The 19,303-nt window shown below is 47.0% G+C and overlaps 2 protein-coding genes across 5 annotated transcripts in view; one reads left to right on the top strand and one right to left on the bottom strand.

The window, feature by feature from the left end:
• The window catches only part of KATNIP (katanin interacting protein), a 230,706-nt gene extending 220,587 nt beyond the window's left edge, over nt 1-10,119 (bottom strand). The window contains exon 1 of one of the 3 annotated variants that reach the window (XM_061401491.1): nt 10,019-10,119. In XM_061401491.1, the coding sequence (XP_061257475.1) occupies nt 10,019-10,025 (7 nt within the window). In that variant the 5' untranslated portion in view covers nt 10,026-10,119. The remainder of the gene's footprint in view (nt 1-10,018) is intronic. The other 2 variants (XM_061401490.1, XM_061401489.1) reach the window with 2 other exon arrangements.
• Nucleotides 10,120-10,228: 109 nt separating this feature from the next.
• Nucleotides 10,229-19,303, top strand: part of GTF3C1 (general transcription factor IIIC subunit 1) — a 79,707-nt gene continuing 70,632 nt past the window's right edge. The window contains exons 1-4 of one of the 2 annotated variants that reach the window (XM_061401485.1): nt 10,229-10,527; nt 14,546-14,755; nt 17,396-17,572; nt 18,145-18,288. In XM_061401485.1, the coding sequence (XP_061257469.1) occupies nt 10,307-10,527; nt 14,546-14,755; nt 17,396-17,572; nt 18,145-18,288 (752 nt within the window). In that variant the 5' untranslated portion in view covers nt 10,229-10,306. The remainder of the gene's footprint in view (nt 10,528-14,545; nt 14,756-17,395; nt 17,573-18,144; nt 18,289-19,303) is intronic. The other variant, XM_061401486.1, reaches the window with a different exon arrangement.

The raw sequence follows: 19,303 nt of genomic DNA, 5'->3' as shown, positions 1-19,303 counted from the left end.
TCACATGTATAAATCCTGAGTTCTGGATTCTTTGGAAAAACTGAAAAATCAGTTGACATGGGGTCTGTGTTCCTGCCTAGCAACAGTTGTTGGGAGCTGAGGGCAATGGCCCGCCAGATGGCGTGGTACCCTCTGGTTCCTTACCCCCACCCATCTCCCCAGTTGTCTCTCTGCCACTGAGGTCAAGTCCAAGTTGCCATTTATCAGCAGGTCTCACAGTTTTTTCCCTACAGTAAAGATGCAAGTGAAGGTTCATGGGTTCACGTTTCTGGGAGAATGAATCATTGTCATCATAAGTACTTACATGTGTACTTTTTACGTGCTAACCCTTGATCTAAGGGCTGGGCAGCTATTAATGTATTTAATTCTCACAACAACCTTAGGAGGTGAATACCTTTATTATCTCTATTGTATAGATGACAGAGGGCTTCCCTGGTGGCTCAATGATAAAGAACCTGCCTGCCAATGCAGGAGACTCAGGTTCAATCCCTGGGTCAGGAAGATCCCCTGGAGAAGGGAATAGCAACCCTAGGGGCTTCCCTGATAGCTCAGCTGGTAAAGAATCCGCCTGCAATGTGGGACACCTGGGTTCGATCCCTGGGTTGGGAAGATCCCCTGAAGAAGAGAAAGGCTACCCACTCAGTATTCTGGCCTGGAGAATCCCATGGACTGTATAGTCCATCGGGTCACAAAGAGTCGGACACGACTGAGCTACTTTCACTTTCTAGTATTTTTGCCTGGAGAATCCCATGGACAGAGGAGAAGCCTGGGGGACTACAGTCCGTGGGGTCACAAAAGAGTTGGACACAACTTAGCAACTAAACAGCAACAACATAGAGGACCGAGACGGAGGAAGCCACAAGCTTTAAGAAATTAGTAGACGGCAGATTTCTTTAGGAAATTCCCAGATATGCAAAATATATTCAGGTGTTGAAAGAACCAGACGCAAAGCAGCATAATGAAACAAACCCTGGCTGCCGCTGTGTTATATTACCTGCCCGGTCCCTGCAGGCTTCTACATCTATGACATCTCTACAGGATCTTCAGGGCTCTGAGATATATCAGCATCCCCAGATGGGATCCTAGACTAGATCTGTCAGGTCCCTTCCAGCTTTAACCTTCTGTGATTTTATGTGGGTTTATACAATGTATCTAATTATTTTGGGCCTCTTTGGAGAGGACCCACACACACACATACACACATCATGAAGTTCAAGTTCACTAGAGTTTAGAAAAGTGTCATGGTCCCTGCAGGGGTCCAGTGGTTGGTGACTAGACATATGTGATGCTGCATTCACCTGTAGCTTTACTATCCCCGAGGGACGTAAGTCAGGGGCCGTGTCTGAAGAATCCATCAACCCAGGGTGGTCAAGGTAGCATCAGGCTCCAAGATGAGATGGGAGATAGCAGTGACCGGGACTTCACTGGGATAGAGAAGTGGGGAGCACAGGAACACTAAATGAAAAGTAGAGGAAGAACAAAATACAACTAGAGGCTCTGGGGTGTAGTAAAGGTAGCTAGGCTAGAATATAGTTAAGACGGGTTGAATGATTGCAAAGTACAAAGTCTGGATGAACCATCCTTGTCCACCAGAAAAACAGAAACCAGCTGAGGTCTCTGGAACTTGGCCTGGAGGCTTGGCTACAAGGGCTTTTTCTCTGCTTTATGGAGACCAGCCAGAAATTCACTAAGGATCAAGTAAATGGGCTCATCTCTTTCCTGGTTACAATGTCAACCCAGCAAACACTCATGGGCATCTCCCTGTGCCAGTCCTTGGGCCAAGTGTTGGGCATGCAAAGAAACAAGAGTGGGTCTCTCTCCCTCGCACAGAGAGGGAGAAAGGTGCAGAGCCCAGTAACCGTGATCTAGCACCACTCCTGAGAGGTCATGGGATCCAGAACCACGTGAGAGGAGCTAATTCCACACGTGACACCAGTCACTGTTAATCTATGGCATGGAAGTGACTTGAGAGAAGGGCACGGCTGGCAGGGAGCAGAGAAAAGGCAAGGCAGGGAGGTGGGAAAGGATACTGGAATGATTGAGGCCAGCTTCCCCAGGTGGCTTGGCTAGGGGTTGAAATCACAGATGCCTGAAGGCCAGCCCAGTGTACTCAATGTAAGAAGTAAACACTTGATGACTGGCACCACCAGCCAGAAGACTGAGTCAAACTGTCATCGCAAGTCCAAGGTCAAGAGGGTGGCCACTGTTTAGTGCTGGAGGACTGGGGCTGTGTAGGAAGGCAGGCCCTGTGGGGCTAAAGCTCCACTTTACTGGGAGACATTAAAAGTCCAGGTTTTATGGGAAACTAACCCTGACTATACGTTGGAAGGACTGATGCTGAAGCTGAAGCTCCATCTGATGGAAAGAACTGATTCATTGGAAAAGCCCCTGATGCTGGGAAAGATTTAAGGCAGGAGGAGAAGGGAGCGACAGAGGATGAGATGGTTGGATGGCATCACTGACTCAATGGACATGAATTTGAGCAAACTCCAGGAGATAGTGATGGACAAGGAGGCCTGCTGGGCTGCAGTCCATGGGGTTGCAAAGAGTTGGACACAGCTTAGCAGCAGAACATTATTTTTAAATGTAGGAAAACACATCTATAGCCCCAGTATAAAGCCTCTGAGCATGGGAATGGGTGGGTGAGTATCTGAAAATGACAGGGATGGGGGCAGGGGGTGGAGGGGGACACCAGCAGGCCAACTGAGGGATAGGGGAAGGGAGGGGACAGCTTCCCCAGGGAAATTCTCTGGTTAAAAGTTCTATGTCCACAGGGCAACTGTTCTAGGTCTACAAGGCTCAGGCTATTCAAAACCCCATGGGGCATCAATAGTCAGCCCAGGGGTATTGGACAAGGTATGTGGAGGACAAGGATGCTTTCTTATTCCTACACAAAGTACTCTATAAACAGCTCCAAGCTCCTCCTTCTAACCACCCATGTTGCTTCTTGTAAGCCCCCTCCTACGTGGGAATAGAGGAGCAGCCTCAGAGTCCAGGGAGAGCTGGGAAAGTAGTTCGGGACGGTGTCTTTTAAACTGTGTTTTTTCTTTCACCAGCCTAAAGGGCAAGCCTCGCTTGCAGACTCGCTCCCCAAGCTCGCAGACTCGCTCCCCAGGTGTGAGAACCGGGTCAGCACTGGCAGGGACAGGTCTTTGATGACACACTAGAATGTAGACTTTACTCAAACGAGTCCTGGTTCTGCCACTGACTAGCTCGTAGTACAAAATGAGCATAATTACAGCAGCATATTGAGCCATCGAAAGGACCAAACTGAGTCCTCTGCAGCTGATGTTGGCAAACTCCTCCTGTGAAGGGCCAGACAGCAAATATTTTTGGCTTTGTGGGCCATATGGTCCCTGTCTCAATGAGTCAACTCTGCCACTGAAGCATGAAAACAGCCATGGACTGTGGGTGTACATTTGTACATAAATAGGTGTGGCTCTGTTCCAATAAAACTTTATTTACAAAAGCCAGCAGTGGACCAGAGTACTTTGGGCGTGGGGAACACCTTTACAAATGTTATCTTCTGGGGACCACCAAGTTGGACTAAAGTTATGTTTATGTATGGCTTTCTCACCCAACTCTGAAGTTCTTAAGGGAAGAGAATATAAGGCCTCCCCTTTCTTTTCTCCCAGATTAAAGCTAAAAGAAGAAGCAAAGCACAGTGTGGTACACGCTAAAGTGTACAGGGATTTTCAAAATGGTCCCAGTTAATACTAGGGCAGGACTGTAACTTCAAATACCTACAGGGGCCCACGTAGCTATCAGAGGCAACGAGGGAAGCCAGCCAGGTCGGGGCTGTGATGGACTGGAAAGAGATCTTCTCTTCTTAGGGGGTGGTCTCCACATAGCTCCCGCAGAGGGAACTCCTGCCATGCTGAATTTCAATTTGATATTAACTTTATTGATATATATTGGGATTCATAAATTGACTTTTCCAGTATTTTAAAAAAAACATAATTGGAGATTTATGAGAAATCTTCCAGTTTTTCAGTGGTGACAACATATTCAAAAAAATTGAAAGAAAAAAATTATGGGCCAAATAAATATGCTCGTGGGCTGACTCAGCCAGAGGCTCTCAGTTTGCAACCTCTGATATAAAGATTTCATTTTCAAATTTTCTCCATCTCTGTTTTTTAAGGATAAAAAAAATCGTAACTTATGTCTTTAAAAATCAACTTTACAGAGAACGCGGAGAAGAGTACACTGAGCTCCCAGCCCCTCTTCACCTGGATTCAGTCTAATTCATCTTGATGTCTCTGGATCCCAGTGCACAGGAGGTGCTGAAATGTGGAGTCACTGAAAGAATGCCCCAAAGAAAAATAAACAAAACAGTGTGCCAAGTTCCTGTGAGCTAAAACTCCAGGATGGAATGAATGCTGAGGAACGGCAAGGGAAAAGAAATCAATCAGATAGAAGGACTGAAGCCAAGGAGGAAGGGGAACAGAACCAACACACAGACGACATGGACCACACATTTATTTTGCCTGCTGAATGCTTTCTTTGTTTTTTTTTTATTGTTATTATTATTATTATTTTGGCTTGATTTATTTTCAGTAGGAAGAGAAACAGACAAATCACCAGGACCCCAGGTAAACACCGCCCAAGGACAGAAAAGATGAGACACGCTGACAGTGTACTTTCTGCAAAACCATACTAATTCAACTATCACCCGTTTTGCAGTTTGGGGTTATTTAGACAAGCGAGGCTAAATTTCATGTTGGCATTATTAATTCTTAGAGAAAGTTTGCTAAGCAAATGAACAGTATAAATAGGGGAGACGTCGAATATTTGCTCTGGGGGGAACTAAAGCAAACGCGTAGCTTTAAAATCCTATCTAATTATCTCGATGCGCTGAACTTTTGTCTAATTATCATGTTCCTGCAAAACTGAGGAGAATTTTTTTTTCTCTCAGCTATCTCATATTTTAAAAGCATGGGGGGGAATTCCACTTTGACATAAAGGTGAACATTTTCAGAGGCAGAAGACTCCTACACTGCCAATTTACTTTTGTGTAAATAAACCATGTCAAACATTGGGATTTCTTTTAAACAAAGAGTGAGCTAAGTGCCAAGATTATTATTTGTTAGCGAGCTTCGCCAGGTTCCCTTCTCCCTCTTCTGTCAGCAGTACAGAAGAAATCTGCACAATGGCAGGTAATAACAGCATAACCTCCATGTAGGAGTGCTTTTCACATGCCAGATTTGGAGTAAAGTGTGTTTGCGCATAAGTCTCCTTGAATCCACAATTATAGATTCACCAACGAATTGGCATACAAAACAAGGCAAGCTTCAGTATCATCTCCACTTTATTGACAGGAAAACTGAGGCTCAGAGAAACTGAGACTCAGAAAACTGAGGTCAGAGTATACCACTGAGAACCAAGTCCAGAGTTATTTGGCCCAGAAAACCTATGAGCATTACAATACCTTCATCTCAGAGCCAGACAGAATCTGCCGTAAGCCAAACCCAATGAGCTAGGGGAAAATGTTGTGAAAAGCTATGCCGATTAGCACAGGTGGAATACACCAAACTACAATCCAGTCTGGGGATACTTAGCAGATATTTAAACTTCTGTGAGATTAGGAAGTAAACATCTTTCTAACAAGGCTGGGCTTGGCTTATCTATCTAGTTGGCTAGAATCATAATTCATCAAGGTATGCTTCACTTTACCCAATAGATATGTGCCTGCAAAACTGTGTAGAGATCAAAGTTTATAAAATTGCAAAGGAAAAAGGGATCCTTTGAATGCTAAATCTAATCTTAGGGCAAATACTTTCTTAAAGAGAACAATTTTTTTCTTTTTATAACCAGTCTGAAAGGGATTCCTTGGTAGCTCAGCTGGTAAAGAATCCACCTGCAATGCAGGAGACCTCGGTTCAATTCCTGGGTGGGGAAGATCCCCTGGAGAAGAGATAGGCTACCACTTGAATATTCTTGGGCTTCCTTGGTGGCTCAGCTGGTAAAGAATCCGCCTGTAATGCGGGAGATCAGGGTTTGATCCCTGGGTTGGGAAGATCCCCTGGAAAAAGGAATGGCTACTGATTCCAGTATTCTGGTGGGTCGCAGAGAGTCAGACACGACTGAGCGACTTTCACTTTCACTTTTCAACCAGTCTGAAAAATGGACAGGTTCCTCTGCCAGGTCATAATAATGCTCTAGGAGTGCTCAGAAGATAACAATTAGAAGTGACTGAACAGACCTCTTGCCAATGGTCTATAGCAATGCTTCTCAAGGTGTGCTCCACAGATCCTGGGAGGAAGAGGGGTTCCCTGAACAATTATTATCTCTATTATAAATTCTAAGACTTTTTCTACTGGGTCAGCATTTGCACTGATGATGCAAAAACAACAGTAGGTATTAATAAAACCGCTTATAGCTTGAGTGGCTACAAGGCACTGGCACCATACTGTACCAGTAGTCCTTATTTTCTTTAGTGCCATGACTGACGACAAAACAGACAACAAAACATTTCCACTTAAGAAGGTCCTGTATATGGTCACCCTACTTACTTAACTTCTATGCAGAGTACATCATGAGAAATGCTGGGCTGGAGGAAGCACAAGCTGAAATCAAGATTGCTGGGAGAAATATCAATAACCTCAGATATGCAGATGACACCACCCTTATGGCAGAAAGTGAAGAACTAAAAAGCCTCTTGATGAAAGTGAAAGAAGAGAGTGAAAAAGTAGGCTTAAAGCTCAACATTCAGAAAACTAACATCATGGCATCCGGTCGCATCACTTCATGGCAAATAGATGGGGAAACAGTGGAAATGGTGGCTGACTTTATTTTTCTGGGCTCCAAAATCACTGCAGATGGTGACTGCAGCCATGAAATTAAAAGACACTTATTCCTTGGAAGGAAAGTTATGACCAACCTAGATAGCATATTCAAAAGCAGAGACATTACTTTGCCAACAAAGATCTGTCTAGTTAAGGCTATGGTTTTTCCAGTGGTCATGTATGGATGTGAGAGTTGGACTGTGAAGAAAGCTGAGCACCAAAGAATTGATGCTTTTGAACTGTGGTGTTGGAGAAGACTCTTGAGAGTCCCTTGGACTGTAAGGAGATCTAACCAGTCCGTTCTAAAGGAGATCAGTCCTGGGTGTTCTTTGGAAGGACTGATGCTAAAGCTGAAACTCCAATACTTTGGCCACCTGATGCAAATAGCTAACTCAATGGAAAAGACCCTGACGCTGGGAAAGATTGAGGGCAGGAGGAGAAGGGGACGACACAGGATGAGATGGTTGGATGGCATCACCGACTCGATGGACATGGGTTTGGGTGGACGCCGGGACTTGGTGATGGACAGGGAGGCCTGGCGTGCTGCGGGTCGTAAGGAGTCGGACACGACTGAGCGACTGAACTGAACTGAACTGAACTGATGAAACAGGAAAAATTAATTTTATTAAACCTGAACCCATGAGAACACTTTTTTTTTAATATTTTGTGTGAAAAAATGCAAGGTACACATCAAACACTTCTGCTATAAGCCAAAGTACAACAGTTGGTCTAGAAAACACTTGTGTGGTTATTTAATTTGCCAGCTGAACTAGCCAAATATTTTATCAAATGTCATCTTTACTTGAATGAACAACGAAAAAACAAACTACAGTTATTCAGACATGAGTCTGTGGCAGACATTTTCTTAAATACAAAAAAAGTAAGCCTGTCTCTTTTTGGAAACAACTGACGGTTTGTTGCCAATGAAAAATCTTAAGCTTTCCAGTGGAAATAAGTAGGAAACTTGTTTAGTCTACACTTTGAGTTTAATAGTTTCCCAATACTTAAACTCCTTTAAAAAAAAATGATAGGAATACTAAAGGAATGTAATTTTTTGACATTGTGTAATGACATGCCATTTAATACTACATAAATGGAATGTCATTTCCAATGTCAACATGAAGATTTGCATACATCAGTGAAATAACATTTTCCAAATGACCAATGCTTAATATTATGAAATCATACATGGGTAAAATATGCAATCAAAGGGCAAGATAGACCAATGGGTTTTAATGTAACAGAATACAAAAGTTCACTGATATGGTTTCAGATGCCACATTGTGGCTGACCTTCGAGAAATTACCACTTGCTAAGTTTTGGAATAGAATCAAAGAAGAATGTCTATAGTTATATAAAATGGCAATTAAAATATTCCCTGCCCCAAATATATGTCTGTGTGGGGCCCCATTTTCTTCAAATACATCAGCCAAAATAACACCACCACAGTTTGACTGATGAAGCAGAAATGAGTCTAGCTATTTCCTACTAATCCACGTATTAAAGAGATTTAAGAAAATGTAAAACAATATCACATTTTCTACTGATCTTTTTGGTGGGGAATATAGCTTCTTTTCATTAAAAGTATTATGTTCAGAAGTAATGCACTTATTATTACTTTTAAATGAACTGATACATGATAAATTTAAGATTTTCTCAACTTTCATTTCTGATATGGTCAATATCACAGACATAATACATACAAAGCTCTTTTGAGGTAAGAGCATAAAGGCATCCTAAGTAAAAAGAAGATCTGAGTTTTGATGTTCTATAGCAACATTAACATGGACCTTTCCACTGGGCAAACTGGTGAATGACATTTTATAGTACCTCTGAAGTCCAAAGGCCAAAGATGTCTTTTAAGCGTAAAACAGATTATTCAATTAAAATTTTTTTCCATACTGTATTAGGCAGATATAACAAAGGAACAAACTTTTCAGAAGTGAGGGACAGTGGTGTAGTGGGAAAAATTATTGGTAGTAGACTCTACTGGTGTGCCAGTAGGTACTACTGCTAGTAGACTCTACCAATCTCTCTAGACTTTAGTCTTCCCATTTATAAAATGAGATATCAAGATAGCCTATTTTTGGAATCATAGAATTCTATGATTCTTATTGAAAGTGAAAGTGTTAGTTGCTCAGTAGTGTCCTACTCTTTCTGACCCAATGGACTGCAGCTTGCCAGGCTCCTCTGTCTATGGGATTTCTCAGGCAAGAATACTGGAGTGGGTTGCCATTTCCTACTCCAGGGGACCTTCCTGCTCAAGGGATAGAACTCAGGTCTCCTGCATTGCCGGCAGATTCTTTACCATCTGAGCCACTGAGGACGCCATGATTCTTACTGAGGATCCCCAAATGATGGCCCACAGGCTGCATCTGGCCTTCAGCATGATTAGCCATCACAGCATTTTGAGAAGCACCCCCGAGGAAAATAATTGCTTTGAGCTGAGTGAGAAGCTTCTCTTTCAGAAAAGAAATTGACTTTTAATCACAGCCCAATCCAGCCCATTAGACTTGCCCCTGCAAGTCTGTATTTGCAACTTCTGGAATGAAGGGCTTCTAAAATTCCTTCCATATCTCTAACTCCCTAATTCAGCTCCAGAGCCAGTGCCTGGGTCCCTTTCTCACTCTGCCACTTGATGACTTTGATTTGGGGTAAGATACTTCAACTTCTCTGAGCCTGTGTCCTCATTTGTAAAATGGGATAACACTCAAAAAATTTATGAAGCTTATCGAGCTGCTTGACAGCATTTACAGAGTTCTTGGCACGGAACAGTATCATTAACATCAAAGCACAGAGAGTATTCCCTAGTCTCCCCCGACTCCCATCCCCAGTAGCTGATGATTGCACTACCCTTGTAAATGCCTACCCTCATTAACTCCTATATTTCATAGTTCCACACCCATGACACACAAGACCCACCCCCTCAGACCTCTATTTGTTGTTGTTGGTTCCCCCCCACCACCACCCACCCTAAACCCTTTCTCTGATGCCCCGGCCAGTACCGGGTCCCAACACAACCACAGGCAGCACAGTGACCAAATCACTGACCACTCCCCCCAGCCTCCTCTTTCCATCCCGGACCACTTAGGTTCCCTTTCCCTCCGACGACGACTCCCTTGGTCAGGCAGTGATGGTCCAGGGGTCTGTGGCCTAGGATTCTGCCCTGAGGGCCCTCAGGAGGAATGGGAGAGTAACTGCCCGACCTCCCGGAGGGGCCCACGGATACTCACCGTCCATCTCTAGAGGCGGCGGTTCCGGGAGCTCGAACCGGAAGCGGCCTCTACACTGTTTGAAGTTCCCCTGGTTACTGCGGGGTTCCGGACCAATAGCGGAGGAGCTCCACGGAATGAACCCGCCCCCAAAGGGAGTGACGTTACGATCTCGGTCTGGAACTCCTCCTCCGGTTCCCGGGTCCGCCCCGCCTCCCTGGCTGCCAGTCGTTGTGCGCAGGCGCCCTGGACCGGGGCCCTTGGCGGCGTGGTACGCAGGCGCCCCGGGTGCAGCTAACTGAAGTAGCAATGGACGCGCTGGAGTCGTTGTTGGACGAGGTGGCCCTGGAGGGGCTTGATGGCCTGTGCCTTCCCGCGCTTTGGAGCCGTCTGGAGACGCGAGTGCCGCCCTTCCCACTTCCTTTGGAGCCCTACACGCAGGAGTTTCTGTGGCGGGCCCTTGCCACGAACCCGGGCATCAGCTTCTACGAGGAGCCTCGGGAACGACCAGACCTCCAGCTCCAAGACCGGTCAGCGGCCTGGCCCTGCGGGCGGGAGAGGGCAGAGCTCGGGGTCTGATGGAGCTGGGAGGCTGCCAGGTTCTTACGAGAGGGGAGAGAAAGGAGTGGAGCGGAAGGAAGACCCGGAGCCTGATTGGGGGGGGGGGGCGCAGAGTAAGGCTGATTGGGGGGTCTTCGGCCTGGCAGGGCCCAGGCGTCTGATGGAGTTGGGGGATCGCCTTGTGATGTTCCATTATGTTCGTGTGTGTTTGGGGTGATGGTGAGCAGAACTGGAAGGATATGCTTTGGGAGGGTATGCTTTGGGTTTTAAAGAGTATTTTCTTTGAAGTGGAGCTTAGGATTGAAGCAGTAAGGCTGTTCAGATCAAGACTAGAGACCAGTTGAAATCAACAAACCTTTATGGAGCATTCATTCAGTGCTGGATTAGACAGCAAGTTTAGCAACACCAGCAACAACAATAATGATAGCTAACATTTATTTATTGCTGCTTATGCCTTGGTGCTGTGGGCTTCCCAGGCGGTGCAGTGGTGAAGAAATCCCCCTGCCAAGCAGGCAACGCAGGTTTGATCCCTGGGTCAGGAAGATCCCCTGGAGTAGGAAATGGCAACCCGCTCCAGTCTTCTTGCCTGGAAAATTCCATGGACAGAGGAGCTTGGCGGCCTACAGTCCATGGGGTCACAAAAGAGTCAGACGCGACTGAGCACAAACACATAACTTGGTACTAGGCAATATCTTGTTCCTGTTGTTTCAGGAGATTGAACCCATTTTATTCTTGCATTGACCCTATGAGGAAGGTGCTCTTTTCTTCCCCATTTTTTTTTGTTTGTTTGTTTTTGTTTTTAATTTTTTCGGCTCCAGTGTGTGGCTTGCGGGATCTTAGTTCCCCATCCAGCACTGAGTCCTAACCACTGGACTGCTAGGGAATTCCCAGCTATCTTCCCCATTTTGCAGCGGAGGAAACAGTGATGGAGAGAAATTAAGTCACCCATCCAAAGTTACGGACGTTGTAGGTGACTGGATGTTGATTCGCTTCCCAAAGCTGTGATTTTTTTTTTTTCTTTTTGTTTTGAGGGTCAGGTTTCCAGAGGGAATACTGTGTAAAACAAGACTTAAAGGTTGGATTTAGGTAGCCAGTTGGCAGAATTTTTCTAAAGGAAGAGAAATAAGTTTGGTTGAAGTGTAGAACTGGAAGTAGTGAATGAAGAATAATAGTTGACATTTATGTATATGGTTATTGTAAGCAGGGACTGTTCTAAGATTCTTGAATATACTAAGTACTATTTATACAAAGCAGGATATTCTTATCCCTACCTCCTTCAAGAGAAAGAAAACTGAGACACAGAGTCGTCTACTAGCAGGGGCAGAACCTAGAAACTGAATCCAGGAAGTCTTGGTTCAGAATCCAGCCTGCCCTTACCAATTGGACTGCACTAATCCATTTAAAGCCTACACCACCAAAGGGAGGGTCAGACTAGAGGCAAAGAGTGAAGCTGAGAGATCTGTAGTAATCCACTCACGAACCAACAGTCAGGGTTTGGCTTTCCATGCTGGGCGTGAGAATGAAGAGAAAAAGCTGATGGAATCAGACATGAGGCAGAAGAATCTGCAGGATTTGGTGACTGGTTGGGTGTGGGGTATAAAGAAAAGTAGGTCTGGAGGATGATGCCATCCAGTTCCTGACTTTTGGGCATCTGAGTGTGTTACTTGTTGTCCAGTTGCTCAGTCATGTCTGACTCCTTGTGACCCCACAGACTGCAGTACACCAGGCTTCCCTGTTCTTCACCATCTCCAGCAGTTTGCTCTAACTCACTTCCATTGAGTCAGTGATGCCATCCAACCATCTCATCCTCTGTCATCCCCTTCTCCTTCCTTCAGTCTTTCCCAGCATCAGGGTCTTTTCCATTGAGTCAGCTCTCTGCATCACGTGGCCAAAGGATTGGAGTTTCAGCTTCAACATCAGTCCTTCCAATGAATATTCAGGACTGATTTCCTTTAGGATTGACTGGTTTGATTTCCTTCCTGTCCAAGGGTCTCTCAAGAGTCTTCTCCAGCACCACAGTGTATGACAGGCCAATAATCAGAAGACAGGATGTTGAGGCTAGAAATAGCGACTTCATTCAGAAAACTGAGCATCCATGAAGATGGCAGGCTAGCACCCTTGAGTACCAGATTCTTGAATGCCAGTTTCTGTTAAGGGTGGAAGAGGTGAGGCAAAAAGTTAAAAGGCCATTGTTGTTGTTGCTGTCCTCTAAGTTATATCCAACTCTTTTGTGATTCCATGGACTGTAGCCCGCCAGGCCCCTCAGTCCATGGGATTTCCCAGGCAAGAGTGGGTTAGGGCATCTTTCCCAGGGCATCTTTCCAACCCAGAGATTGAACCTGTGTTTCCTGCTTGGCTGTCAGATTCTTTACCTCCAGGCCACCTGGGAAGCCCCTGAAAGGCCATTAGTCTTGCAGAATATCTCTTGGTTGGGCCAGCATGAGAAGTAGTTGTTTAGTTGCTAAGTCGTGTTCGACTCTGACCCCATGGACTGTAACCTGCCAGGCCCCTCTCTCCCTGGGATTTTCCAGGCAAGAATACTGGAATCTTGCAGACTATCTCTTGGCTGGGCCAGCAGAGGAAAAAGGATGTGCTAATTTCTTATTGTCTGCAGCCATTGACAGGTGGGCAGGGTCAGAATGCATCCCTGTGAGCTGAACAAAGGCAAGTCAGTTTACCATTAGAGCTGATGGGGGGGTGGGGGGTGGGTTGGGGCAGGTTCCCCTGAGGCAAGCCATTTTGATTGCTTACAGCTATTGACAGCATCCTTTTAGTGATTATATTAACAAAAGCAACGAATGGCAAAGGTTAAATAAAAGAAACAGATCCAGGTTTTGCTCTTCTCTGTTAAAATTGACGACTGCTACCCTTTGCTGTGATGGGGACCACAGAAGTGCAGCAGGGAGGTTGAACCTGGGGGAAAGTGGGGAATATGCTGAACGAATCTTGAAACACACTGGAGATTCTGGTTGGTCAACATCTAGCTTTGTGGGAGGGTCAGCAGGTCAGAGAGTGGGACTGAGCTGGGCACGTGGAGTCACCCCTGTGACTGGTAATGGAAGCTCTTGGCCAGGACCCTCCCTGGGAGAGAGTGTAGTGTGGTTGGAAGCCTTAAGACATGGCCCCTGGGGTGGATGAAGGCCCAGGAGCCTTCAAAAGAAGCCTGGGACGTTATAACTGGAGAGCCAGAGGACAGCAGGCCAGAATGGCCTGAATTGACAAGGTGTGATTTGAGAATGGAGGGTTAAGTAGTGCAGAGGTAACAGACAGGGCAAGAAGGAAAGGCACTGACAAATGCAGATGGGATTTGACAGGCGCAGGATGTGAGCAGGATTCCGAAGGAACACTTGACAAACGTAGCTGACTGGATAAAAGAAGCACAACTCAGGATGTCTCCATGGTGTTGATAAGAGGCCACTGGGAGAAAAAGTGGCCGTCATAACTTTGGTTTTGATCTCATCAAACATGACAGTTGAAAACAGGATTAGTGTTTGGGGGCAAGAAACAGGGCTAAGGATTTGATGGTGAGAATTGTTAACATGCCAAGTGATAATTGAAAACCATAAAAATGGGTGAAAGTGGAAGAGGGGTAGTTAAAGAGATGGAAAGGTGACATCTCTGAGTAGGGAAGCCTTGAGACATTAAGTCCAAACTTGATGGTTTGGAAACCAGGCACAGGATTTGCAGGGAAAATGAAAAGCAAGGAAGGTGGTGGGGCCAGGAAGGTGGTTCCAATTTCACCATTCATCCTTGCGGGTGAACGTGGAGGCTCCTGGGAAGATCTGTGTTGTCTGGGATGGAGACTCAGAAACAGTGCTTGTCAAGACGTCCTGCGTTAGGAAGGCAGGGAGACCAGGGACTCTTACTCCCTCTCCCCGACCTCGGCCAGAGGTTGTCAGAAGAACACACCCAGCATGTGTTACTTCTGAGGCTGAGCTGCAGTTCGATGTTTGTGCACTACCCCCCACCCCCACCTCCCCGCCTTAGGTATGAAGAAATTGATTTGGAAACGGGCATCGTGGAGTCCAGGAGGGACCCGGTCCCTCTGGAGGATGTCTACCCCATTCACATGATCTTGGAGAATAAAGATGGCATCCAGGGCTCATGCCGGTACTTCAAGGAGAGGAAGAACATTACCAACGACATCAGAACCAAGATGTTACAGCCCCGCTGCACGATGGTGGAAGCCTTTGGCAGGTAACTCGTTTGCACTGTGGGAGACCGGTGGGCATCGTCCTGCTTTGAGCTGGGGTGTGTGGTCAGTGCACCAGGACGGGGTGCAGCCCCGGTGTTCTCAGAGCGTGTCCACCCTGCCCTAACTAAGCTGGCCCTCTGCCTCATCACTCCGCTTCCTTTGGGGCTGATCTTGCCTGGGCTGGGGTGGGGGTGGGGAAGGCTGCCTTTCTTTTCCCTTTGTGTCCAGGTTCCGTCCTTTGTTACCTAGTGAGCGGTCCTTTTGTGAGTCTTCAGTCAGGGTCCCGATTTCCCAAGCCCCTCGCCCCATCCCCACCTCCCTTCCTCCTTGACAAACAGGGAGAAGCTTCCAGCGTGAACTCACCTTGCTGCCACCTTCTTCCTCAGCTTGCAGGCTTGGCCCCCGTTTCCCTCCTCCCTCACCTCAGAGGAGACGGAAACCAGGCCCTGTCTCCGCCGGTGATTCTCTTCCTCTCTTTCTCCCCAGAACCTTGTGCTCTTTCCCGCCTCTGTTAGCTGGCTCATCTTTCTCCTTTATTTTCAGCTTTTCCCTATCCACACTGCTTTCTCCCCAGCCTGACACTGTGATTCGTTCGTCTTAAAACAAGACCCTCTCCCCACCTCGGATCCCCTGTGACTGACTGTTGCTGGAGCCAAGCTTCTAAGAAACAGCCACACTCGCTCTCTGTCCCCCTGGATCCCCCCTCCCCTCCTGGAGCTTTGCAGCGCCTGCTTCCTGCCCCTGCCCCACTGGGCTTCCTGCCTCCTCAGGAACCCCCCTCTTTGAGAGCTCTCCCTGGTGACAGCCCACAAGCTCTCTTCACACTCGTAGGCCCGAACTGGGGGCTCCTTGTACATGTCATTTCATAACCCCAGTCTCAGTTATCGCATCCCCTTATAAGTGATTTCTTTTCTTGTCTTTCTCTTCATTAGACTGTGAGCTCCACAAAGGCAGATGCCATTTTTTATTTATCTTGGCATTGCTGGTTCTTTGCATGGCATTTAATCAGTGTTGGATAATTTGATGACCACAGTCAGCAAATCAGGCCTCGGGCACGAGTCCTAGAGTCAGCTACTGGGAAAGGTTGGAGTTCCCACAGGACGGGGGTAAACCACCCTGAATACATTTTTAAAGCAGCGAGTCAGTGTCCCTGTTTTCAAACTTTTCTCAGCTGAGCTGTTCCATTTTAACTTAATGAACCTGTTTCAAGGACACAGGTCATAAGTTTGTGACGTGCAGACCCAGAAAGGAGACTGTCTTGTCCATCATGCGTATTTGCTGCCTAACACTCTTTAGAGATGGACCGTACAGAAGACTAACTGGGTCACAAGCAATGCGAAGGAAGTTGCAGTTAAATGAAAACATTGGCAATCTCAGCTTTTTACTTTTTGCCTGCTCGGTAGGAGCAGTGGAATCATCTGTTTTTTGGCAGTGGGAGGGAAGCAGGAGGAAGAACTGTCAGGCTGAGTGATGTGAGTGAAGACAGGCCTTAGGATCAGGCATCTGTAAACCACAGACTGGGAGGAATAAATGCTGCCTATAGATGGGAGGGCTTGGGAGCCCGTGGGCTCTCATACAGACCTTTAGTGACTTACTCCCCTGGGAGAGGGAGCTCCTCCAGCTGGTGTGTCTCTATGCCAAGGAGTAAGTAAGGATGGCTTCTCTGCCATCACACCCTCGTGGGATCTCTGCAGCAGGGCTGGGATCCGAGACAGTCTGCCCAAGACGGCCATTTATTAATAAGTCAGCAGGCAAGGCCCCAGGGCAGAGTCTCTTTGTCTTCAGCGTTGGGGACTATTCAGCTTCATCAGAGAAGTCTATATCCCAAGCCAGGGCTTCTCGAAGCGCCTTGCTGGGATGGGGGCTTGACCTCTTTTGCAGGCATTATTTTTCACACACCCAGACCGTAGGAGGAGCTAATGGTTTGTCCCAGGGTCTGCTCTCAAGAACTGCAGGTTCACCCATCACACAGGGCACTGTTCTTGACTCTGAAGTTTTGTTTTCTCAGTCCAGTTCAGGAGGCGAGTTCGTTTACTTAATAGATGGTTACAGAGGCCCTTCTGTAACCATTGAAGACACTGAGGATGTCCTGGGGACCCAGATGACAACCTGCCCCCCTCCCACTTAGGGCGCTTATGGCAGGAACGTGTGCCCCCCAAAATGTGGCCATTACTAAGAGTGCCAGGTGTGTGATGAGTCCAGAAATGGTCAGAGGCAGGGATGGCCTTTTGGTTAGCATTTTTATGGAGAATTGAGGTGTTGGTATCTGAGCGGTGATCTAAAGGATGAGAATTAGTAGCCTAAGGATGAGGTGGGCAGAGGACCAATGGGGCCATTGTGGGTGCAGAGCCAGGCAGTGGGGGTGTGTAGAAGGTTCCAGGCTCTGGTGGGGAGTAGTCTGGGTTTGGGTCCCAGGGCCCTGGCAGGACTGGGAGGGGTCCGGGCAAGGAAGTGGTGAGACTGGCTCTGTTCCCCCTGAACCCTCTTGTGATTCTAAGGATGGAAACTTCCTTAACTGGGGATTGTGAACCTCTGAGGAGAAGCAGGAAACCATGGTTCACTAAGGTTCTGCTTTTAAACATTTCGATTTTCTTAAAAAAATTAAAGTGATTTTTTTTCCCTCTGTGGCTTCTGGTTTGCAGGTGGGGGAAGAAACTGATCATTGTTGCCTCCCAGGACATGCGGTACCGGGCCTTGATCGGCTTTGAGGGCGACCCCGACTTGAAGCTCCCAGACTTCTCCTACTGCATCTTGGAGCGGTTAGGCCGGTCCCGGTGGCAGGGGGAGCTCCAGCGAGACCTCCACAGCACTGCTTTCAAGTAAGAGGATGCTTTGCTATTCTGCTGTAAATGTCGGGGCTCCCTGACCATCAGGCCCTGTCACCTGGGCAGTCCCAGCATCTGTGGTGGTTGAAGGCATGGTACTTTTTCATTGAAGAGACCCTGGAAAAAAAAAAGAAAAGGGGGGACTTCCATGGTGGTCCAGTGATTAAGACCCTGCGCTTCCACTGTAAGGGCCACCGGTTCAGTCCCTGGTCAGGGGACTCAGATTCAGCATGCTGCATGGCACGGCCAAAAATAGGAAAAAAAAAAAAAAAACAGACCCTACGGTGACCATAGAATTTATCGTTCAAACTAGATATTTTGAGAGTGAAAGGTGGAGCTGACCAGAAGGAATGCAAGGCAGTGGGCATAAATTGAGCCCATCTGGCAAACCAGAATGCGCCTTAGGTTGGGTTGCTGTCCATGGCCATTGTCACATAGCAGCAGCTCTCCTAGGTTGACTGGATGGGGGGAGAGGGTGGGGATGTGTCTCTGGTATTCACGTCTTCTGCATTGTGGGGTGAAAGTAACCAGCAAAGCAAAATGACTGCTCTCTTCCTCTCCTCCAGGGTTGATGCTGGGAAGCTTCACTATCACAGGAAAATTTTGAACAAAAACGGGCTGATTACGATGCAGTCCCATGTGATCCGATTGCCCACCGGGGCCCAGCAGCACTCAATCCTCCTCCTCCTGAACCGGTTTCACATGGACAGGTACAGTGTAGACTCCGGAGCGCTTCCTTACCTCTGTATTTCAGCCTGGTGTCCTGTGCCTTTAAAATTCCTAGAGGCGGGACTTCCCCGGTGGTCCTGTGGTAAAGAATCTGGCTTCCCCTGCAGGGGGTGCGGGTTCAATGCCTGGTCTGGAAGTTCTGTGCCTTGAAGTGCAGCCAACAAAGAAAAGAAAAAAAAAGAACCAAAATCCTAGAGGCGAAATCAAATATGGCTAGCTTTTAGGAAAAAGATATTTTCCATCTGTTTCTGATTATGCAAATAAGCCATGCTTATTTAGAAAATCTGGAAATTATATAGAAAAGAAGGGGGAAGAAATACCTCTCGCCCCACAGCCCAGCAGTAGGGACTGTTAACGTTTCGGTGAAATTTAGGGGGAGGGTAGAAAGAAAAGCCGATAAGTCAAATTTGATTTGTTATGGCGACAGAATTCTGTGGGTAGAAGAGAGAACAAGGGGCTGAAGTCAAGATCTGTATTTAATTCTTTGCTCCTGACTTGGGCACAGTCACTTGACCTCACTGAACCGCTGTTTCCCTCTTCTGTAGAGAGGCCCTGGCACAGCTTGGTGCTCGTTCCTAAGCAGTGCATATCTGTGCCTTCGTGTATTCTTTCATTCATGGAAAGGCAGGACAAATGAACAAGTCTCCCGAGCCCATACATTTGCCCTTGCTGCTGCCAGACCTGTGTGGGTAGTTAAAGCCAAGTTCGCCTTCCACAGTGGCATGACAATATCTTTCTCTCCGCCCCTCTCCTAGCACAACCCCTTCCCCCCAAACCCCTCACTCTGTCCCTGTTCGCCACAGCTGAGGAGCCCTGGGCTCCTTTAATAGCTTCCTGTGGTGGCCATTAGCTTGTGAGCATTTATTATGACCTCCACTTCACATTAAAAATGCAAAGGAAGGGAAGGGCCTTCACACCAGTAAAGTGAGAGCAGAATCAGAGGTGTGTCCTGATTAATACACAAGAGCACTGTATTTCAATGAAGGAGACCTAGGT

Source organism: Bos javanicus, chromosome 25, assembly GCF_032452875.1.
Source record: "Bos javanicus breed banteng chromosome 25, ARS-OSU_banteng_1.0, whole genome shotgun sequence".
NCBI classification, from domain to species: domain Eukaryota; kingdom Metazoa; phylum Chordata; class Mammalia; order Artiodactyla; family Bovidae; genus Bos; species Bos javanicus.
The sequence above is the reverse complement of the archived record's forward strand: the minus strand, read 5'-3'. Positions and strand labels throughout refer to the sequence as shown.